General features: G+C 45.1%; 1 protein-coding gene across 1 annotated transcript in view; it reads left to right on the forward strand.

Annotated features, from left to right (window-relative positions):
* Positions 1-843: 843 nt before the first annotated feature.
* Positions 844-24,663, forward strand: part of LOC144136579 (atrial natriuretic peptide receptor 1-like) — a 244,834-nt gene continuing 221,014 nt past the window's right edge. Inside the window, exon 1 of the mRNA XM_077669031.1 lies at positions 844-1,779. Within this exon, the coding sequence (XP_077525157.1) occupies positions 996-1,779 (784 nt within the window). The 5' untranslated portion in view covers positions 844-995. The remainder of the gene's footprint in view (positions 1,780-24,663) is intronic.

The raw sequence follows: 24,663 nt of genomic DNA on the forward strand, positions 1-24,663 counted from the left end.
GGATATTTTGTGGATGCTTGTCTGAAGGGATGTGTACCCTGTGTCACTGTCTGCGTTTGGGCCTCTGTTTCAAATTCGGTTGCCCGAGTTACCCTTCGCTTGAGGGTGTAACCAATGCAGACAAGCCGTGCCTCCGAACTAGCGGTTTCTCATATATAAAGATGGGCACATTTTTCCTTCGGAATGGGGATCATTACATTACGACGAGGACGGTAACAAAGGCGCCAATGCGAAATCGGGAAAGCGAAGCGAATGCATGTAGCACTGAAAAAAAAAGATGGCGTACGGTGGCACAGCTATTAGTTGAACAGTTATATTAGTTTATGCTTTACTGTTTCGTTTACGCTTTGAACAGCGAACTGAAATCGTCCTTTTTGAATAGCCGCTGGTTGATCGAGGACGGAGGTTTGTTTTACAGCGCTTTCTAATTGTTCAATTCCCGCAGCTCCGCTGAACAACTGCACACTGATTGATCGCCTTCAAAAGATCGTAGCTTATGTATCTGTTCTCATTCAGTTTTGCGTTTTCTCAGCTCATGTGTTTTTTTGTTCTTTTTTTTGTGCCGCATTGTGCGCCGCGCGGATACCACTATACGTTTTTGTTCCGCTGCCGCAGCAAAGCTTTGAACGTGAAGCCCGATAGAAAAACTCAAATCAGAATAAGGCGCGCAGAAACTTTTCGCAGATAAAAAATAAGGGAGAGTGGGTGGGCAAAGCTCCCGAGTTCGGGTCAGTCCGAGCGCGCGCGAAACTTGCCTCATCCCCACGGCATGGCGCCACCTCCCACGCTGCGATGAGCGGCCGGCCAGTCCCAAAGCCAGCGGGCGGCTCGATTCTGGAAGCGCTGACTCCGGGCCACAGCGGTCGCAGCAGCGCTCACGTCGGAGCCGCTTGGCAGTCTCCCGCGCGGCGGGCTCCCGAACTGTGGCATGCCACTCCACGCACAGAGGCCTGCGCCTCCGTTTTCCACCTGTGGCTAGCAGCTCCCAAAAGAGCATGAAGTCGCTGCTCGGAGCTCCCGTCCTATGGACGGCTGGCACCACTCGCGTGCTGCTCCTCGCTTTTGTTGTTTCGCTCGCCACTCGTTGTGCACTGTGCGAGGTGCTCCACCACAGCAAACTGTCGTTGCCGGGAGCTGCTCTGGAGACGAGAGAGGAGGCCCTTAAGCTGAAAGGCCCTCACCGGCCTCCGGAACTCCTGGTGCTCGCGCCAGATGACGACATGTTTCCTTACTCGCTGCACAAGGTAGTGCCGGCTGTCATGGTCGCCGTGGAGTACCTTCAGCACCACCGAAACCTTACGCTCGTCGTGAACTACAACAACACGAACTGCTCGTCCTCCCACGGTCCGCTACTGGCGTTCGACCACTACATCGCCGGCAAAGTGGACGTGTTCCTGGGCCCCACCTGTTCGTACGTGCTGGCCCCGGTGGCCCGCTACAGCGCCGAGTGGGACCTGCCCGTTCTCACGTCATCGGGCCAGAACGACAACTTCGACACCAAGTACCCCAATTACAGGCTGCTGACTCGCATGAACGGCTCCTTCACTCAGGTGGGGCAGCTGTTCATCGAGACACTGCGCCGGTTCGGATGGCAAGTGGTGGCCTTCCTGTTCCACGAATTTCGCGAGCGCACCAAGGGCCACTCGGACTGCTTCTTCAACCTGGCGGCCGTGTTCAACGCGCTTGGCGGAGGGCAAATGTTTCACCAAAAGTTCGACGAAGAGGACCCCAGTGTTGACTATGAGTCACTCATGCAACAGGTGGCACGCAACGCGAGAAGTGAGTCCCTGCTTTCTTCTTGACGTGGGCACTGGCAGAATATACTGGGAATATATTTTAACTTACGCACAATTTCCACAATAACCTTTGACGTCTTATATGCCAGCTTTTCGCGTGTTTAACTGGCGGATCAAGAAATACCAATATTTTCATGACTAATAATGCGCTCTCCTGAATACCAGAATAATGCAATAAATATTCTTCGGCACAAAAACTACGCAGCTTGCGAAGGTTTTAAATTTCTTCAATAGATTTTCGTGACAATTTCGAGAACGTGGATTCCTAATAATCAATTTGATAGCTTCTCGAGCGCAGTGCAAAAATCAATGACCTATGTTGTGTCGTGCATTACCATCCGTTGTCGTGCAGCTGACAAAATTTTAGCGACATAGTAAATTTCGCGAAACAGTTTACTGTAAGTTTTGTGCTGATGGTTACAAAAAAGACGCACTGTACACAAGCCATTGCTTTCATGTTTTCTAATTTATTGAAATGTATCTCGATCATGCACGAAGGCCTATTAACTACGCAAAAAAAAAGTTCCTTTATTACACTCCATGTTCTACTTGTTCGGCCGATGTACATGGCCATACTCTCAGTGCAACAATTGAAAGGACAGATCAGCTGTCGTACTGAAAAGCTAGATTTCAAAAATTAATTTAAACGCTGCTTTCAATGAAAAGGCACGCTAAACATATGCTTGTCAAGAACCAGTAACTTACAAAAGCTAAGCAGAGCAATCGAACTGGACCGTGCACTCTTAGTATTTATCTAGTTATGTTCGTTTCACACTTCGGTATGATACATTTCATCTTTGATAACGTACTGCAGGCCGTGAGGCCCAAGCAGGCGTATATTACAGAAACAGATCACAAATTGAACAATAATACCAAAAGATATTTTCTTTTAAGCACGAACGTCGCAGGAAGCATCCATGTGTATTGCTCTGAAAGAATAATTTCATCAGTAATACTAGTGCAAACCATTTGGCAAGGAAAGGATGTCGGAGCCACTAGATCATTATTTTTCTCCCTCTTTTATCAACCCACTACAGTGAAAAAATTTCCGGCTTTGACTTATTCACGAATGTCACATGAGGAACTACTTACTAATAAGAGCTTTACAATAATACGCTTGGTTTTTAAAAGCTAAAAGATCAGAGGCGGAAAACCACAGATACCGTAAACATCTTTTTCTTTATTGTTGATCGTGCTCCTGACACATAATTAGTGCACTGCGAAGCGAACTACAAGACAACTGAAGAAGAGCAGATAGCAAGCACTTAATCTCTAATTGTAAATGCGCCTACCGAGTGCTGCACAGCCGGAGCAAGGTGTGTTGGCCGCAAAAAAAGAAAAAAGAAGGATTAAGAAAGAAGTGTTGAGAATAGCTGCCACAAAAGGCAGAAAAAAAGCGTTGACAGGAGGCATTCAAATGCAAGGTTTGGTTGTTTTTTTCTTTTATCCTAACCCTTCTCGCTTCAGCGTTCTTACTGCACGTGATCAGCAGCTCATGTCTTTGCTCTGGTGTACCAATCTACCTTAATAATGGTGGCAGTGTTACGCTAACTTAGTTTATGCTAACTCGTCATGGCACCAGAGCACGCGTGTCTGCGACTAAATTTGTTTTAAAGCAGAACACGCATAATGAGAGCGCTCCACTGCCTTTTCCACCTCGAGGTGGACGTGGTCCATAAGGGGCCTGCGTAGTGGCGGTCTTCAGACTAATTTAGAAGAGATGGCCTTCCTGGAGCATGCAGGAAAATTTACCCTCGGGGAGGCTTTTACACTGGGCCCCCATTGAAGTCCACCGTGCCCTTCACGCACTAAAGTAGGGGCCGCATGGTGGGGATTAAGGAAGGATCTCGGGGATGGCCACCGCTGCTTAGAGAATGGTATATAGCCTTGGGAGCACATGACATCCGTGACTGATGATATAATAAAGCTAATCTATTTTCATGGTGCAGCGCTTGCTAGCAATATGCACCGGAGCACCAAGCCACTGAAGGTCTTCGCAAAGCACGCATTAAAGTATAAGTACCTAAGTGAATAACTAATGATAAAAGGGCTCGGCCAGGCCTCCCGTAAGCCGAGGCCCGGAACGCATATTCGACGTTGGCCATTAGGGCGGTGCGATGGTCCAGGCATGGCTTTACTGGGACCCGACCAGAGAAGGCACGTGTCGGTCACCACGAACGCGCCGACGGGCGGCCTAATTGCTTTTACGGCAATAATCGGCTCAGAACAAAGGGCCTCGAACTTTCCCGCGTGTGTCCCGGTTCCGAAGCGCAGACATGTCGGCTCAGCGATTTGTGCTTTCACAGCAGCATTCGCGGCATTAAGCAACAGGTGGCAATTGTTGACAAAAAACTCAACCACATTGTTAGGCCGTGAGAACCCGTTTACATATGTATTTTGTGTTTGGAAAACTAAGAAAAACTGCAAAATTATTGCTGCAGTATCTCCTAAAATTTTGGGGGTAAAAATACGGCTGAATAATTGAATGCTGAATATTTAGATGCCACTCAAACACTTTAGTACGTGAGGAGCTCTAATGGACGGCTTAAGAATATTTTCAACCATTTTTGGTTTCTCCAAGGTTCACTGAAGTACTAGTATAAATGAATTCTTTTTTGTTTCACCTAATTAAAAATGCACACCAGGTTGCTGGGAGTGAATCCGCAACAGTGGGTTCAGTGGTTGTACCCCATAGCCCCTGAACTACTGTTTAGGCTGAATATGAACATGCACGCATTATAAATTTCAGACATCGAGGCATCTCTTGTGCTATATAACGCGTATATTGAATTGAATGCCACTATTGGAGCCTTGGAGACGAATGCTATATTCCATTGAGTGTTTTTTACAATGAAAAGGCGGCAACAGCTTTTTTCTGGTACCCTTGTAGGAATATGTTTAATCATGCTGGTTTTCCAGAGTCTGATGGATGTGCTGAGAATTTCTTTTTGCTAGGAGCAGCTGGGAGTCTTTCGTATTGGCATGACACCACGAAACGTATTACGTGGCTAGCGCTTACGCTCATTGGTTAACGAAGAGATTAGAAACATAAGCGAGGCGTAGTCGTTGAGGGCATTAATAAAGCAGAACAATTTTGTAAAAAAGGGCAGTTCGCAGAATGAATGCTTTTGAGTCCTTTTCATGAAAAGCGGCGAACATTTAGACAAACAGATGAATGACTGCCTTAGCTGATTACTTGCAATAAAACACAACACAACGCTTTAGTAGAGGGGATGTCAACGCGATCAGCAAATCGCTTATGATTCCTTAGGGGTAGTGGCGCATTGCGGGTTCAGCTAGAAATTAAATTATCCACGAAGCCAATATTTCTTTGAAGCACGGTGATATGCGGAGGCGGCGAGGGGTTGTCGGCGACAAAGATAATGACGAATAGGAATGACTGAATCTCCGGACGACACGAAAAACTCTCTCTGCACTCATGTTCTTGGCCGATGCCCCTGTGTGGACATGTGCCATTGTAGGAGGATAACAGCTACAACAGCCACAACACGGAGCCTCCTGTGGTCAGAAACGTGTTAAGTCTCTTTCGTTGTGCAGTTCTTAAGGCGCGTTTCAGAAGCAGCTTGAAGAGCGAAACACTGGAGACATTTGCGAATTTAGTACTGGTCTTATCCGCATTTAGGCCACGTCTACGGCATGCCATCGATATGCAACTAATAATGCTTTAAATTGTAACCCACCTTTGTCAGTATTTCTTCTTTGCTGAGTTAAAATAGGTGCTTCAGAGTGCCTTTTTTTTTATCTCGCTTATGTTAACTGAATGGACAGCGTGATAATAGACAGGCTTACAGAGAATAATAGTTTCGCTCAGATCATTTTGGCGCAATTATTTTCCATTTGGAAGAAAAAAACTTAAAGAGGCGATAGTGTGGGTACTTCACTGATTGATAGTTTGAACCCTGCGGAATGTTCTTGGTGCGTTAGGCTGGAAGTTTTCTTATATCCCGATTAGATTAATATTTTCTCAACATTGAATTGGCTCCTTTGTGGATCTCAACCTATGTTAAAAAAAATTCGAGGAGCATTGTAAACGGCTGATAATGTTTTCTCAAAGCTAATACGATGGGCGCTTAAAGAGAGTAGTATGATGAATGCTTACGTCTTTGTTTAGTTTGTTAGTTGTATCTTTAAAATGCCGGAAATCCTTGCAGATATATTTTATTTACCTTTCTTTGTGATGACCACACCGCTTTGCCTTAGTAATATTATGAGAGCGCTCTGCCACATAGACCTAGGAAGAAATCCCAACCCTTTTACGGTCAGCAGTGCTATTGGGCGAGTTGGTTCGACGTGAGTGTAGCAACCGGCGCCGAGACAGAGACGAAAAAATTTGCAAATCACACGTAAGGCTGAGTAACAACTGGGAGTTTATTTCTTGTAACACATTATATATCTGAGGCCGAGCGATAAACATCTAGAAAAACTCCCGTCTTGCAGTTCTCGTGAGAACACGTGCCGTTGACGCACTGGATCCCAGAAACGCTACATCCTTTGCACCGGTGCTGCTTCAAACGCGGTAACACTATATTATCAGCGTTCTTAAAATTAAAATGAGTGCGATTTTATGTTAATCAGAGCAAACTGCTGAGCTTCTTACCTGGAAGGGAAATTAGCAGCTGAATTGAGAATTATGTGGCTTAACGTCCCGATGCGACACTTGGGTCGTCAGGGGCGCTGTAGTGAACTACTCCGAATTAATTTAGCCCAGCTGAAATTCTTTAACTTGCACTAACTTCGCACAACGAAGGGGTTCCTTTTACGTTTCGCATCCATAATTTGTCTACGAAAATTCTTTTACATGTTACATAGCCGTTTATTAACTGATTGCAGCTGCCTCTAGCACGAGAGAAATAGTGGCGTCATAGTTAGGTTAAGGCTACAGTTATCGATTACCTATGACAATAAAAAATCATAAAATTGACGACACTCCGAATTTAAGTGTTTATTCACTGGGAAAGAAGATAAAGAAGAACATGCTTAAAAACAAATGCACCACTCGGAATTCATAGCTTGCAACTGTACTGGAGAGCACCTCTAAGTCCTTGGCGTAATGTTCGGCTTCAAAAAACATGTTTTAGGTATATAAGCACAAAACGAGTCCTGACGTGTTTCAGTCTGAAGAGGTCCTACATCGGTTAGTCGAAAAAATAGCTAAACACTTTGGATTGTACTCGCCAGCGAAACATGCGATGTCTTGGGGAACCGCCTTATCTCGCGCCTACTAGGCTTGTCCGAGCAGAGCTCTCCCAGGCCAGCGGCTTGTATCAACAGAAGACTATTTCGGGGCGCACCCTGCACATTCCAAAAGAATAACAAGCATGGGGGCAACGCTACGCCCTCCCTCTGCGCTGCTATAGGCAATCTCTGTGTTCCACTGACGCCAGACTGATTCTGCGGGGGCAATGAGGACTGACCTTAAAGACGCCGGCGAAGTGGTTAAACTAGGGCGTATCAAAATGAGGCAAAGAAAAGTGGTAAACTTAACAGGAAAAAAAGTTAATTTGGCTGTGTGGTTATATCGCGAATACCAAGTTTATTGAGAGCTACTAAATTCTTAATGTGGTCTCTGTAAGCAGCTCATTTTACTCTCAGTAAGCTCTTTTCTGTTTCTAGTGTTGAAAGAAGTTAGGACGGCGCTAAAACGACAAAGACAAAGAGGCACGAACACAACAGGACGGGCGCCATGTGTTCGTGCCTCTTTGTCTTTGTCGTTTTAGCGCCGTCCTAACTTCTTTCAAGATATGAACCAACTAGCCCAAATCAAAGTACTTCTTGTTTCTAGTGTACCGCCGCTTGGAGGGCGCTGCTAGCGCTAGCAACTTCCATTTGTCCTTCGCAAGTGTGCCGTTGATGCTGCTGCTTGGTAGGGCCGTACGAAAAAAATAAAACAGTGTCGCCTTCCCTGTCTACAGGTCATGACTACATCCTAACCTAATTTGACAAAAGTATTTTTGTCGAATACAGCAACCTTATATGCTCGTATTGGGTCTTCAGGCAGGCTTAACTAAAAGGCTTTTTATCGCCTCAATTAGGCTACATAAAGATTGCTCCTGGTCTCGCAGCTCGGTGCGTAATAGCTATGATCGTTGGAACCCGCTTTGCCTGATTACTAAACTATAGCACCATGAACCTTTGCAACTGCAACAGGTCTTCGTCTGTACATTTATAGCAATTGTAGAAGGGAGCTTGCGTTCGCTGTTCAAAAAGTGCCCGTCTACCTGAGGTCTTGACTGAGATAAAGGAATTATGCGCAACGGGATAAGTTTAGCGTGGTCACGGGTAAGATATGAGGCATAAGCGCTACTGCAGTTGCCCTTGCTTCTCAAGCAGGCTATACTACAGATCTTCACCAGAGTTGCGCACCTCAACCTAGACTATCATGTGCAATTTGTTAGAAGAACGCCACATTATTTTACAGCGATAGCCGTTAGGCGCCCTTCCCTGGCTTCGCTTCGTCATCGCCGTCGGCGTAACCGGTGGGTGCGCTAATGACCTCCACTCTTCGGGTGCCCACCAAGTGGATGTCATTAATGCACTAACCTTATATCACGGTCAATCTGGTTCGCATAAGCCTACGGGCGGCTCTGTTCGAAACGGCCGCCTGCCAGTGCAAAGGGGCATGCACATGACTCCTACCCCAGCTATCGCAGAATCTCGCGTTAAATAGTCGTAACCGCCCTTTGAGTCATTTGGTGCATATTTACATCAGATGCTTCGGGGTACTCCAGCCAAATAATATGGAAGCAAAGATAAAAAAAGTGATATTTCTTAAGAAAACTCTCAGAGAGTACAAAGCAGCGTCAGGGTAAAAAAAAAATTGCGAAACACAGGCGAGAAAGCACCAGTCAAAGAGCCGAATCCTAAACTTTATTCCTCCCCGCAGGGGGGCGTCTGCTACACGCAGACGTTGGTTTGTGGCGACACCACGGGCTCCCGAGCATCCGCAGGGACATCCCCGCAGGGGGATGATGGTTAACAGTGCATCACCACGGACCCGAGCACCCGCGCTTAGCCGTTTGTGGCATCACCGTGTCCGGGGGAAAGGGGGATCCTGGTGGTTGAGCCGATGCCGAGCGTTTAGAAATCGGCAGCCGCCTTTTCCTATCTTCCCATCCATCTTTCATTTCCCTATCTTCTTTCTTACAACTCTCTTCTCTCCTACTCACTTCGTTTTTCCTTTTTCATAGCGGCGGGGGTTTACCTTCTGTGGCCAACCACCCTGAGTTGCGTCATATTGGGTTATAGTTGAGGTGTACAGCTGGCGTGGGCAGGACTTGCTTGCACGTTCCTGCCCCGTCCCCTCGTAGGGCTCCTCGGTGGGTGGCTGGCACCACAGCCAAACAACATATACATTTTATGGCTCCCCCTCCCACAAAACGATCACCCTCACAAAAGAGGGCGGACTGACAGAGCGGCACAGCTTTTCGAGAAACCAACAAATTTTCCAAATTACCATGTTCTTCATAGGAAAGATGCAAAAAAAAACCACGAGAACCATGTCCTCATTCCTAGTGTCAAAATGCATAACAGAAAACTTGGGTCCAGGCTACACTCTGTCCAAACTGCCCAGTTGTGACCTGCTGCTTGAACTCAGAGACATAGCCCAATACACGAAACTTCAGCCTAGTGACTATCGGGGCAGTCCCTGTGTCAATTACAGCACACCGGTCTCTAAACACCCTCCGGGGTGTGATTTCTGGATCAAATTTCATCAAACTCACCGAGAAAGAGATGCTTGAAGGTATAAAAGAACAAAATGCCATAAATGTACATTGTATTAAAATATGGAAGGAAGACAAAGAGATACCCACAAAATACCTGGTCCTGGCGTTCAACTCCAGGACACTCCCCGAGCCCATAGAAGCAGGCTATCTCAAAATAAACGTGAGACATTAGACACCAAATCGGCGAAGATGCTTCAAATGCCAACGGTACGGTCATGAGTTTCAAAGCTGCCGTGGCCAGGAGACTTGCACTAAATGTGCCTCAAAAGAACATGCTTCCGAAAACTGTGAAGGAGGAGCACTTCCCTGCGCAAACTGCGAAGGTAATCATCCCGCCTATTAAAGGTCGTGTCCATCTTGGAAGAACGAAAAAGAGATAGGCACAATGAAGACAAAACAAAAGGTAACATTTAAGGAAGCGCGACGACTCTTTCACGCAAAGAACAGATTCAACTTTTCTAGAAAAACAAACTTTGCTGATGCGGTGCGCATTGCCGGAGCACCACATGACGCTCCGGCATCTGCCCGGGCCACTCCCACCGAGCATATGGCAGGGCAATCCACGCCCCAGGCAGGGACAGCGAACGCTGCTCCGCCATCTCCAAAGCAGGGAGCACCGGCCCTCGGGTCGGCACCACGCAGGACTTCCCCCACCAGGGGAGACCTGAAAATAACACATCCGCGACTTCGCGGTCTTCTAGCACCTCTGGTGAGGCGATGGATATAACCTCACCAAAGGATATAACCTCCGCCTCCTATACAGCGGTGGAAACTCTCTCGAGCGAAAAAAAGACAGAGCCCTGATAACCGGCCCAGAAAAGTAAATTCGTTCTGTTTCATTCCCACCCTAAAACACAAACATGGCTTTTGTTGTTCAGTAGAACTGTAGAGGACTGTTGAGGAACTGCAGTGACATAACGTATATTTTAGGATCAATGTTGCCCATTGCTTTGTGCTTTTAGGAGACCAATCTAGGTCCGCAACATATAAATATTGAAACCCAGCATCTCCACCACAAAATGTCACAAATAGGTTGCAAAACCAAAAGGGCTAGGCACAGGCCGCGAGCAGTGAAGCAGTGTCCCAGCTGCAAGAGCTCGCGCGTCTCTCACTTCTTTGTCTTCAAGGCACCGCCCAGGGACACCTGGCGGCAATATGTTAAAACATTTTAAATGTTTTCGTTGCGATCGCGAGCACGCACATAAACTCTCGGGAGGCGTCGCAATTGTCATTCAAAGCGGCGTCCCTGCTCAAGAAATCAAACTTAACACAAAACTTGAGGCAGTTCCGGTTAGCGTCGTTACCTACAGAACAATAACAATACGTTCTGTATATCTTCCCCCACACCTCACATTAACAATCCAAGATTTAAAAGGCCTGATTGGTGGACTGCCATATCTGGTAGCTAGCAATTTTAACGCTCACTCTCCGTTTTAGGGAAGCGAACGCTGCGCCAAGTAATCGAAGATTTTATACTCGAAAATAATGTCTGTATCTTAAATACAAGAAAAGCAGCCACGTATTGTTGCACAAGCTCAGCAAAAATGAGCTTCCTTGATTTAGCTTTCACAACACCACCTCTTTTTAACGATTTTAAATGGAATGTTTTAAATTACCTAGGAAGTGACCACCTTCCCACTGTCATCAGGTTCTCACCTTTTACTCCAGTCATCCCCACAAGACCACAGCGCTGAAAAAGTCACCTCGCCAACTGGTCACCTTTTACAGGAAGTGCCACTTTAGAAAAAGAATTTTCTGAAGACCTCTTCATAGATGACATGAAAGAAAGGTTTACTACATGCATAATATCGGCTGTATCACTCGCTATAGCACCAACAGGACTTGCACAGAAGAAACACAAAGTATGGTGGACACAGGAATGTAGATTGGCAAAAGAACAACAAAACAAAGCATGGGGAGCCTTCTGTCGGTACCCAACTGCAGAGAACTTACCTTTAAAAGGGCCAAGGCGAGAGCGCGGTACGTGCGCAGGAATGCATAGAAAACCTCCTGGCAGAAATATGTCTTCAATAAATAGTTCAATAATGTCAAAGAAAATGTGGGAAAAAGTTCGTAACTTCACAGGTGACCATACTCCCTTCACACTTCCGATTTTGACAACAATCGGCACACAAACATCGTTTGAAAAACAGGCCAATTTATTGGGCGAGCACTTTGCAGAAGACTCAAGGTCGTCCAACTACACAGACGCATTCCAGACACACAAAGCTATAGCTGAAAAACAAAACTTCGATTTCGAGCCGGCATGCATGAAGACTACTACCAGCCCATCACACTTCAGGAATTAAATAGAATATTATCTTTTGGTAAAAAGACAGCACAAGGCCCAGACAATGTGCATTACAATATGCTTTTCCACCTCTCTGATGCTGCTATAGAGGCACTGTTGAAATTCTTCAATAAAATATGAATAATTGGCAGAATATCTGAGGGATGGAAGAAAGCACTCATAGTACCTTTTCTGATTCCCGGGAAACCAGCAACAAATCCTGACAATTACAGACCGATAGCCCTCAACAGCTGCATTGCTAACTCTTTTGAAAGCGTAATAAATAGTAAACTCACCTTCGTACTCGAATATCGGCAACTATTAGATGTGCATCTACGTGGATTCAAAAAAGCATGCTCAACCACTGATCACCTTGCCCGCCTAGAAAATACCATCCGGGAGGCGTTCATCCAAAAGCAGCACTGTATCGGGGTATTCTTCGACATGAAGAAAGCCTACGATACCACGTGGAAGTTCGGCCTCCTCCGTGACCTAGCAGAGCTAGGTATCCGAGGCAGGATGCTGAACTCCTTGAATATCTTCCTTGCTAAACGCACAATTAGAGTCCGCCTAGGAACATGCATGCGCAGCGCAAGCTCGAATTGGTCAAAAAATAAACAAGTCAACATACCATATAGGGATTTTTTGAAATTAGTCCACAGTAAATTCAGAAATAAGTGGCAGGTTGCATAGGAAGAACAGGCAAACAACAAACTGCATTCTATAGAGCCTGTTTTAGGAGAATGAAAATCATGTGGACATCAAGAACATTTCGCTGAAGTTATTTTATGTCGGCTAGTCATTGGACACACACACCTTACACAAAACTTCTTACTGACAAAACAAGACAAACCTCTCTGGGAAATGTATAGCGATGAACTCACTGTAAACCACATTTTTATCTCATGTACAAAACTGGAACAACTGAAGAAAAATATTTTACAACATTCTACAAAGAATTCATCCCATTACACCCCATCTTGCTTTTAGGTGATAAAGCACTGGTTGATTTTTCATGCATTTTTAAGTTTCTTAGAGAATCCAACGTTTCAATTAAACTCTAGTTATAAAAAGCCTAACATTTAACAAAAACCTAACCTTGTGTTTGGCACATCACAGCCTCAGTTGATTTTGCGCCATTAAAATCATTATAACTAACTAATTAACTTTATTCCTGCGTTATTCCTAACGTTTTGATCTCTGAGCGTTCGTTGCGCGAATGAAAACATATAAACACTTAACTTCAACAGGAATTACCACAAACTTCAGGTGATTGACGTTCACGCACGCAAAAGCCACAGCAAGAGTGAATTGTTCACGCTGTGTGGGATTACTTCAAATTGCTTAGTCGCAAACTCTCTCGATACTTTGTATACATTGCCCGAGTTTGGGAGTGTGTTACAGCGCTGATGAGCCGGAGCTGCAGTGTCAGCTCACATTATATCTGCAATTCCCACTATACAGGACTACGTATAACTTACAAGAAAAGCAATCCAGGCGAAAGCACACTGGCTGTGAACTACTGCAAAATGTAGTCCGCAAACATAGAGCAACTTCTCGCAGTAATTATATTAAAAGCTGGATGGTTCGTCCTGTTCCCATGAGGAGGATATAATATGCGCTCTTCAGAACTTTGACTCAGTATTACAAGTTGGTACAGAGAATCCTGACCTAGCTGTTAGGCACGAGTCGTGTCTAAAGGAATTTTCTCCCACCCCGTTGCAATACGGGTGCTATCCCTGCAGGATAGGGAAGTCGCATGAACGCGCCTTTCAGCCGCAGGTGCTCGTTCGAGGGAATTCAAATGAGTTCTTAGCGTCTGGACTCGTCGGCAGTCGACGTGGCCCATCGGTTTCGCGGCCTGCGAGGCGCTACCTTTCCAGAGGCTGGAGAGTATATACCACCGCTGGTTTCCCATGTAAATTTATACGACACTGCAGAGTTATTTTCACGGAGGCCTATTCTCTCAAGGCGCCGCCCTTGTGACCTGCGTGAGATCTCGCACTCAGCTATGTGCGAGTTGGACCAGAGTAGAATGATGAAGGCCCATTTGTCGTTAAACCTATTTCTGCCGAAAGACTGATACCTGGGCGCGTTGGTAAGGCAGCACCTAGAAAAACTGAAACAATTTACTATTTTCTTGGTCCTATCAAAACAGGAATGAAGGCATCCTATTCTCTTCTCTGAATACAATCAAGGTATACACATTATAATTACTGCGTTTTATTAACGGCACATACTCAGGAACAAACCAACCGGCGCGCGTATAACTAACTGCCTAATGCTCTAGGTGCAGCCGCCTGTTATGGTTAGCGCAACCGTTTGGGTCCACGGGAGTGTCCTTGGCGTGCTCGTGAATTTACTCAGCAGTTTAATGGCATGTCCAGCGTCAAATTATGTAGAGTTCTCTGGGCAATGTGAGTGGGCGCTTCAATTCAGGCTCAGCTGACGACTCCCGATTAGAGATTAGTACCAGTCTGCATGTTTGTTAGAGCTACCGAGAATTGGGTTTGATGATGGTGTCTCGTCATAACTTCTAATCATAAATTTCAGTGGACTGCTGTTTTTAAGCGAATTCATTGTGATAACTACTAAATACACAATATTTGACAACCCGAAAATGAATAATTGCCATTTTATTTCGTTCATGCGAGTTAGAGGGAGAGATTGTGTCAGAAAGTAAGAACTGCCTTTTCTCCGAAGAAATCTAGCGCGGCGGAAAACGATACGCACATGAAGACGACGCAGCGGAGGCACCTACTTTAAACTTTATTCTGTCCTCTGACTCATTTTCCGTGGCACTAGTTTACGTTAAAGGACATTCCATCAACTAGCAGGAACGTTAACGTATCTTAGCTTCCTTTCCAGGACGCTCTTCTGTACCGAGAAAACTTCAACATCTTCCTGAAGTCGCACTTTGTCGTCCACGCTGCACACGTGGCGGAAAACTCATTACCGCAGTGTCTCCTGAACTTCTTTTCTAGCGCCAGAAAGAAGGCGTTCCAGTCCGGAGCGGCTTTCATACATGCCTGACATACTGGTCTGGACTGCTTCCTGGTGAGAGCAGAGCATACACAAACTATTTCATGATCTGCGCGTTTCTATGCATATGCATTCCTCTTTTCCTCCTTCAACCGCTTTAATGGGTTTTAACAAAACAAAGCTAACTTTGACGTGTATTCTTGCCTCTGATGTGTCGTTTTCAATTCCCATAGAAGACTTGGCCAGGTTTGCGACGTTCGCCTTAAAGCTTTACAACCTACGTTGTTGCTTTAAGTTCTGCGTCATGAAGCTCTCGAAAGATTTGTTTACGTGATTTTACTGAAGTTAAAATTCTAACTGCCGCCTTTGGCAGGGAAGTGTAACTATTGGCATTCTAGTTATTTCTCGTTAAACCTTCCTAAATACCGCTTTCGATTCGCAGAATTTGTTTTGCTGAAGCTGGGTTCAACTTATTTGCCTTAGTTTCAGTTGCATTTGTTTATACTGTCCTCATAATGGTGCTCAGAAAGCAGTTAATCCTTTTACACGGGAAAATAGGTGAGAGATGTATCGACTGCAGACACACAATTCTTTTCTATGCAGTTTTTAGTCAGAATCAGATATGGATGTTTGGATTCGATTTCATGTGTCAATCTTCGTTAGAGAGTTTTTTTTTAACTTCGTGCGACGAAGATAATGAAGTCTGCAAAAGTCCGAAATGTCTGCAATTTCTGCAATTTCTGAAGTCTGCAAAAGACCGCAAGTTTCTCAGTGTTAACTCTTTCGAGCAGGGCATACTCTGGGGCCCAGAAACTGGTTGTAGCATTTGCATAGCTACAAGGTGTGCGAAGTTCTTGCCTTTCAGTTGCATTCCTTTATATTGTCCCCAAAATGGTGCTCACAAAGCAGTTTTTTTTTCTCACAAAGTCGGGCAGCCGAAAAGCCGGCCTAGCCCATGACCGTAGTGATACTCTGAATCGCTTCTGACGAAGGACCATATAGTTTGAACCTGACGCTGGTTAGAGCGTACGAGTCTTGAGCCTGAATTCTTCACTGGGGAGTGAAACACGAACAACCTTTGCAGGCTGAGTTGTTCGAAACTGGGTTTGCCCCCGAAGGGGCGCAGCGGGGTTTGCGGAGCCTCCTCCAAGCACACACCCCTGAAGAAGCCGGGCGCCGGGCCGGGGTAGGCTTGTACCCATTTTTACCGGTGGGTGTCCGGCGGTGGGTTTCGAACCAACCACCTCCTTTTACACGTGAAAATGGGTCAGAGATTTTTCGACTGCCGGCGCACAATTCATTTCTATGCAGCGTTTAGCCAGAGTCAGACATGGATGCCTGGATTCGATTTCATGTGTCAACCTTCATTAAACAGTTTTTTTTAAACTTCTTGCGACGAAGATATTCAAGTCTGCAAAAGACCGCAATGAAATGTTTCTCTGTCAGTATTAACTCTTTCGAGCAGTGCATACTCTGGGGCCCAGAAACTGGTTGTAGCATTCGCAAGCTACAAGGTGTGTGAAGTACCTGCCCTAAATACGCAAACAGTCCCGCAGGTAGAACAACTTTTTCGACGAACATGTAAGTGATAGTAAATGTCTGTTTTATTTCTCGTATAGACAGCACCGTAGAAAATTCAGCGTTAATGTATGTAGAAACCAAGCGCGGCTTCTTTTCTGCACACAAAAGCACTTGTACTTGCTGAAACCAACCCTCAGAGACTATTTAGGTCGTCGCTGTACACTGTGATTCCGGCATTTCCAATCGCCAATTGCGTAATGCGTTGCTCGAGTACCAGAATAATTTTGCATGACACCCTGATAATTTTAAGACCACAAAAAAAGGCTTGCTGAGCACGGCGAGATACACGGTGGGAAATCTGAGCACCGCTTTCGAATAATCTAGAATACGGCCAAAGTTAAAATGTAAACAATAAAACACCTCGCGGCCGATGCGCGATTGGTAGAAATTAGAATCCAGTATCACAAAAACGAGAAACGAAACATGCCTGACCATTCAAAACGCCACGAGGTGCAAGCATCGACTATAAAAAGCAATAAAGGCCGAGTTTGGGCGAGTTGGTTTTCCATGCTGAACGTAAAAGCGCAAAAAACAAGGACGTAAAATAAGACACACAACACGAGCGCTCGTGTTGTTTGTCTTATTATACGTCCTTGTTTTTTGCGCTTTTATGTTCAGCATATAAAAAGCAGTGTTTTGTCGCTGTTTGCACTTTTTTCGGAAAGTTGGCCAGTGGTCTTCAAGAATAAATGTATCTCCTTCTATGATCACTCGGTGAAATGAATTTGCATCGCATACAAGTTAAACGAAACAATGAAAAGGCGCGAAGGCCGGGGACGAAAACGCAACGGCAGCATGGAGGGTTTGGGCGCCAGATTGCAGCCACTTCTCCATGGGGACGGAAATGTTGAGAGAACAGCCAAGGGTACAGAATTTTCCGCCGATTCTTTCTGGCGCGTTTAGTCCGTATACTTGCGTTATTTCTCTTGTTCTCTTTATTGGGCGGAGCGCGCCGACAGGCTGGAGGCGCTGAAATGCGCGGCTTTGGTCGCTTCGGTGGCGGCACCAGCCGGAAGGAACGGAGGGGAACACGGGCCGTCATATGCGTCTCACTTGACGCGAGCGTTAGCGTGCCGGCGGGCCCCGGATCCCTGTTCTACGCCGCCTCCTTCGCTTGTTCTCGCTGGCAATTTTGCGTGCCTCGTTCGCCATTCAAAAAGACCTGAAAGACGCACGCGCTTGTGCGATCACTGCTGCTTTGTGCTCCCTGCGCTTCGCGCGCCCCCTTCTTTCTCGATGAATACAGGACTGTGCACTCTGCCCATAGAACGAAGCATTGGGGTTTAAATATGTGCCAATAGCGTGACGTCAACAAGGAGATTCGAACATTTCTCGCACTGGACGTGTAAATTCGGATGTTGTCTTAATATAGTTCGAATGTTGCCTCTTGAGCGGGAAAGCCAGGAAAAGTTAGTATGCTAACGACAGGAGCATCCTCAGTGGCACTCGCTTTAAACGTGCTAGTGATCTCTGACCTCTAGCAGGAAGAGAGGGAAGGAATGGTGAAAAAGCTAAGGTGCTCATCATGTGTAGGGCTCGATTTGCGACCGCAGTGAACGCAAAATGCTTCCTTGTACGAGTAACCATAATGGAGGTTTATGCGTTTTCACGTGTTTGCTGTCACTGTTCTGAAGGCTGTGAAAGGTTTTTGGGATCTAGGGGTGCTCATTGGGCTGAACATATTTCACGGCGGTTATGCATCTATCATGGCCATTGGAAAATGATTTTTTTTTCCTTTCCGTCTCGTGTTTAACAAGCAAAGCACCCAAGCATGTTCTCTAGAGTTCCAATGATGTAACGCTCAGAGCAGCACGGATGGAGCTACGGCATTATAAATGTTTAAATTTGTCGTGTAGCCTAATACAGAGCACTGGTGTTCAAGATCGCGGGCGGTGCTGGCAGGCTCTCACCAAATACACCAAAACCGAGTTTCGTCAGTAAACTGCTTGAACAGTACGTCACCGCAGCATGACGTGCACAGCTCTGGCGCCAATTGTACATTGTGTTGTGATTAATTTTTTCGAGTACACGGGCACTTGCATGCACAGACTATGCGCTACTGAGATTGTGAGTATGACGTAGTGACACTATATTACATTCGTTTTTTTTATTTTTTAAGCCGAACTAGAAATCCCTCCCAATCGTCATAAAGATTTTTCTAGTGGTGTATATGTTTTAATTTCGTTAGATAGACCAACGGCTCTTTATAGCGTGCTTTTTTTCTGATAAATATATGCGAGGAAAATAGTCGGAAACATCTCGGCAACTAGAAAAAAAACATGTGCAAAGACACCTTATCTCAAAGGTCTTTCGAAAATATATCTCTCTGGAAGCTTTTCACGTCAGTTTTAGCCTTCGTCAACTTAAGCCTGCGCCTTCTGTTTGGTGAAATAAAATATTTATTTCAAAATGTCGAATAAAGAATAAACACTACTTTGGGTGAATAGATTAGTACTCGTGTTTGATTACACTCTGGCACTTGTGAGCCACATCTTCAGCTACATTTTCTGCTGACATTTAAGTTGCGGCATATCGATAGCAGCTATAAGTTATTTCTCTCAGTATCGAAGACGCAGACAGATCATTCCTCGCAGCACCCATTGCTAAGGCCACCATCATCACAACGCCTTCAACCCTTACGCCTACAAGCAACTCTCAATGACGGTTTCCTTTGCAGCATTCCTTTCACAATTTGTGTCAAACTGTTTTTGGGTATGAGCATTAAAGGTTCGCAGCGTTGTTTCCGCTCCAGCCGAACATGCGCGATACACACGATTCTAATATTACCCTTCAGTACTAGCAACATGCTATCAACACGTTGGTGGCTGCCACATGACGGTCATTGAAGGCACTACGAGGCGCTCTTACGTCCATTCGCTATACAAACTTCCCGGGCGTTACTGCATTATTCCGTCGATAAACCAACTGTGAATGTCTACAGCCGCAGTGAATTTACCGAGAATTTGTCAGAAATGGAAGTGAGCATTTACTAAGCCGTTCACTCTGAGGCTTCCAAAAGGAAAGTCTGCCGTGCGCATAAGCGCTTCGAAAGCTCTTTACGTTTGCCGATCGAAGATCGGAAGTGGTTTAGAATGCTTAATGTTCTACCAGAATCCTCCCTATGGCTCACACATTTGTACGCAGAAAAAAAAAAGAATTCCAGTACAAGTGTCAAAAACGCCTGTGAAAGTATTAGAGACTTAATTCTGAAATTAAATATTTCCTGCAGTCTTTCACCTGCAGAAGCCAACGCGCATCTGGAGCTTCCAAAAGCCCGACCAAAAAAAAAAACTGTGGAAGGCCAAGAAAGGATGACCTTAAAGGTAGCAGGCTTCCATCCTCCTAGAGGCGTGATGAGGGGGCAAGAAGCAGGAGAGTTTTGAGAGGCGACTGGAAAAAGATAAGAAGAGAGTTTAGGCAGAGAGTAAGGGGAGATTAAAAGATAAACTCACAGTATAGTTACGACTTCGTAACGCGAATATTGACCGTTAGTTGGCAAGGGGAAAGCAGGAATTTCAGAGAAAGGGGTTTAGCTTCGACGATCGGGGGAAGAAAGGTGAAGTCAGAGCGGGAGGAGTGTTTAAGTTTTCGATATCCTATCCTAATTCTCTCTATCTCAAGACTGCGCTTCCAGATTTCGCAAATAAGTAGGCGTACATTTAAGAAGCAACCGTGCCCTGTCCTGGAGTATACTAGGTGACTAGACGTTGCGGTAACCTGGGCTACCTGAGCCATTGGCACTGGCGGTTACAGCGGCTCGGCTATCATCTAGATGATGATGAAAAAATTGGGCTTGTTTATTTGCAAACCAGCTACGCCGTACAACCGGGATAAGGTTTATTAACAGGTCACCCCATAAAAAAGCTAGAACAATGAAGCATTCGAGGGACTAGTGATAACCATCAGTAATGCACTGATAATCGCCAGCGTAATTGCGCTAGTCGCGAAGAGCAAAATTCAGTTGTGGCAGTTCAGGCTGGAACAGCGCCTGGAAATATATAACTGATATCTTTAGCTACGTGGTTGGTAATAAAGACAGCTTAAGAGGATGAGAACCGCTAAAAACTTGTCGCTACTAAGTTAACACGACTATGTGAACTTGACTTGCTAAAACTGTAAAATTATTTTTTTTCACATGTTTCCGTGGTGTCACCGTTGCCAAGAGGCCACTTGAATTGCGTTCGTCCTGCGGAACAGGTGCGTGCAGTCTCCTACACTGAAATTTGCATGACGTACAATGGGCCAAGACATGTTTGCCACTTGGACGGCAATATATATTATATATACAGTTGCAGTTACGGTACATATTTCGCGAAAAGCCCATGCTAGCATCCCCTAGCACCACTCCGTACAAGTACTGCGCTGCCAAAGAGCACTCACTGCCGCAGGCAACTTGAGGAACAGATGGGGTAAAATAAAAAGTACAGTCGTCTATTTCAACCAGACCGTAGCACACTGCACCGCATTATAAGCCTTCATGCTACACATCTTTCTCCAACTGCCGCTTCCCGCCACAAGTTTTGTTGATCGCGACTGTTTAGTGTACGTTCAGCGTTTAGTGTACCTTTAGCGTACAAGAAATCAGTGAGTCGTGTTTAGAAAAAAAGTGGTGCCACAGTTTTGTTAGTGCTTAATACGTAGTGTGCTGCTAAAGATAGCAAATACTGTCGCCTCCAAGAATAGTTCTAGCTTGTATTTGCCATGCTTGTGTACAGCGACAGAGTAAAAAGAACAAGAGATGAAAACGCACAGCTAGGTTAACGAGATAGGACGGGTACAACATTGCTCTGTTAACTCGGCCCTGACAAAATCTAGTGGAAAGGCTGGTCGAACTCTGCCTGCCCACGTGGTCTGTGGCGATGTGCGACGGTTTGTCTCTGCCGTAATTGATTCACGCCCGAAGCCGACTAATTTGATCAGTGCTGCTCGCGGGCAACGGCCCGGGAGACGCATATGCGGCAAGTTTCGGGGTGAGAGCTGCAGTAAGTAAGCCGATTTGAGACATGACAGACGCGAGCTCGGGCGCAGTCTAGTTTGTGCATCGCTTCCGCACAACCACGGTGACAAAGAGAGAGGATCAATACGGGTCAGAAAAAAACAGTAATGCAAAAAACCGTTGCAACTAAGTGAAAATTGTAATAGCCTTGCTGCGTCAGATCACAATATACGCGGGCTTGAACTTGGGACGTTCGAACACAGAAACGAACGAGAACCATGTCGATTCTGAGAAAGTGCATAAAAGAAAGTAACAATTGCACGCGAAGATCATTCCAATTTTGCTGCGAGTGTCAACGGCTGATATGCCATAACATTTGGTGAAAGAGTTTCTATTAAATGCAATATTTAAGATGCAATTGCGATAAGTGCTTTCAAAAGTATCCCAGAGGGGAAATTGAGACGTGGCGTAATAGCCAGAGTTCTGCCGCTGTCTCAGTTCTTGTACCTCGTGTAATGGTGTCAGTTCACCTTTTCGGCTCAGTGCGTCGCGCTTATATATATATATATATAGCAGAAAAGGCAAATGAAGTGAGGGGCTCGTTTTACAACATATTAAGGAAGCCAACAGTCACCGAAACCAAGGTGCATACGGGAATGTTTCTATTTTTTTAATATCTAGTGCCAATCACTTAGTTTTTTTAAAGAAAATTACTTATCAAGGAGCAGAAAAAACAACAAATGCCGCCGGTGATATCTGAACCCACGACCTCCGAATATCGCGTCCGGTGCTCTTACCAACTGAGCTACGGCGACGGTTGTCCAATCTGCTGCTTTCGGGGGTATTTATGTTTAGCGTGTAAGCGAACCTTGAGAGTATTCACCAGCGCCACCCTCGTCCATAGCGGTGGACGTAGCACGTCCTGTAATACCGCGAGTGTGACGTAGAACATCATCTAACGGCGAGGGCGGAAACTGTGCGAGAACCCTCTTATGCTACCTATGGCATCAAGACTGCCAGAACCGAGACCCCTGTTAAGCTATTAGCAGAAAAGGCAAATGAAGTGAGGGGCTCGTTTGACAAACATATTAAGGAAGCCAACAGTCACCGAAACCAAGGTGCATATGGGAATGCTTCTATTTTTTTTTAATATCTAGTGCCAATCACTTAGCTTTTTTAAAGAAAATTTGTTATCAAGGAGCAGAAAAAAGAACCATGCCGCCGGTGGGATCCGATCCCACGACCTCCGAATATCGCGTCCGGTGCTCTTACCATATATATATATATATATATATATATATATATATATATATATATATATATATATATATATATATATATATATATATATATATATATATATATATATATATATATATATATATATATATATATATATATATATATATACAGCGTGAAGAGAGCTTGGGCGTATCTGGCGAAACGTGAGCGAGCGGTGTGCTTAGCTGTCAGGCAGCAAACGCGGATATGCTTTCGCTCTTGCGGCTAAGTGTTGAGCGAGCCCGCGTCTATCTTAACAGAGATGAACCACAACTTGATACACAGTGCAGAGCGCGAGCTCATTTATGTGTGGAGGGTCTTTCTTGGCAGCTCTCTTTTTGTGCATGCGCAGTTTGTCAGGACGTTCGGTGCGTTCCTGCCACAAAGAACGGCAGATAACGCAGCGCCGATGACGGACGAGAAATAAAGTGAATTCACATGTGAGGCTTCTTTTCACTTTTTTATATACATTTACGGATATGGGCAGCTTATTGTTGCGTACGTTTTGACCTTTTGCGCTTGCGCAGATTGTCGTAGCGTAGAAATTTAAGGTTAGGGGCCGGACGTCCTGTTCTGACGAGACCTCACACTGACGGCTAGCGTTGTAAAACATCATCGAATGATGAGTGAAACAAAATCAGGAGTAATGAGTTACAGGTTGATCAACAGTAAACGGGAAAAAAATCAATTGTATAGCTGGAGAAATCACTACTGCAATGCACTTCCCACTGTTAAAATTGCATTAGCAAGCACCTCAGCGTGTTCAGCCACGTCCTCAGTATCAACAAATTGTGGTTTCTTAATGCAGTAGGCATCAAATTCATAAAGCACAGATACTTATATACCATACAATTGTGCCGCTGTGACGACGGTGTTAAGAATTGTCGTAAAAAAAGGAGAAAGAAGATCCCGCAGGCACAGCAGTGTCATATCACTAAGGCAGCAACAACAACAGCGCAGGGGTCGAATCTCGAGGATTGAGGCTCGAAAGCTGAAGCGCAAGAAAATAGACGTGTATAATGGAGACGTAAAAACAGTCGTCACTGGTGAACCTCTCCTCCGCGTCTAACCTCTTCCATCGAACTTCGCTTATGTTTTCAGGATGCAGTGCTCCTTTTTATTTGAAGCTACAATAGTACATGTGCCTAAAGCCAAATCAGCGAAAAATACTTCTTTTTCATGGCGCTGTAGTTAGTAACGAAAGATGTATCCTGTGTTCAGGGCCGACTAGTATTAATCAAGAAGCGAGGAAATTTTGTTCAACTCAACGCTCCCCACTGTGAATGTTCTTCGAGCGCTTATTTCTTGAATCGGAGTGAAATCTGACGCAACTCTAAGGCAACCGGTAGCACCGGCGTAGCTTTTCGTAAGATCACACCCTTTTTGTACCTCATCTGATTATCTCATGTACTTCAAAATATTAGGAACATACCGAGAATGAAGCCAGAAGAGGATTAATTTAGGCGTACAAAAGAACTTCCGCGAATTTTTAAGGCCGTGGTGCTGGTATTGTCTATGGTAATTTTATTTAGCACAAAGCCGAAGGGTTGCAGCACGTATTGCGTTCACAAAATCTTGTGGAGGTATTTTTCCAGAGGACGTGCATTGTTTTAGGTGCAGGATGAATATTTTATCTGTTGCTTTTTAATTTTGACATCACTCTCTACTGCTACTGTCCTGACCATTGTTTGTCAGGAATGTGATCCTATACCCTTGTAGTACAGTTATCGAAAACTTTATGGAGTGCTGTACAGGACGCTGAACAACAGCGCGTGACCCTAGATACAATATATTGTCATTTCGCCTCTTGTTGCACGTTACACTAACATTTTCAATAAAAAAACAAAAATAATAAAGTAAAGAGATACTGGGCAACCACGAGGAGCAAAACATAATGAAAGCGAAACGTTGCATGTGAATACACGCCAACAGCAAACAGCAAAACAAATAGTTCTATGGCAGTTGAGTACAGCACAGGTGTGCATTTCTTTTTTTCTTCTGTCAAGAACTCATGATTGATTCTTACCAGTTTAGAAGCGCTATCGTTTTTCT

This window comes from Amblyomma americanum, chromosome 6 (assembly GCF_052857255.1).
Source record: "Amblyomma americanum isolate KBUSLIRL-KWMA chromosome 6, ASM5285725v1, whole genome shotgun sequence".
Classification (NCBI taxonomy): domain Eukaryota; kingdom Metazoa; phylum Arthropoda; class Arachnida; order Ixodida; family Ixodidae; genus Amblyomma; species Amblyomma americanum.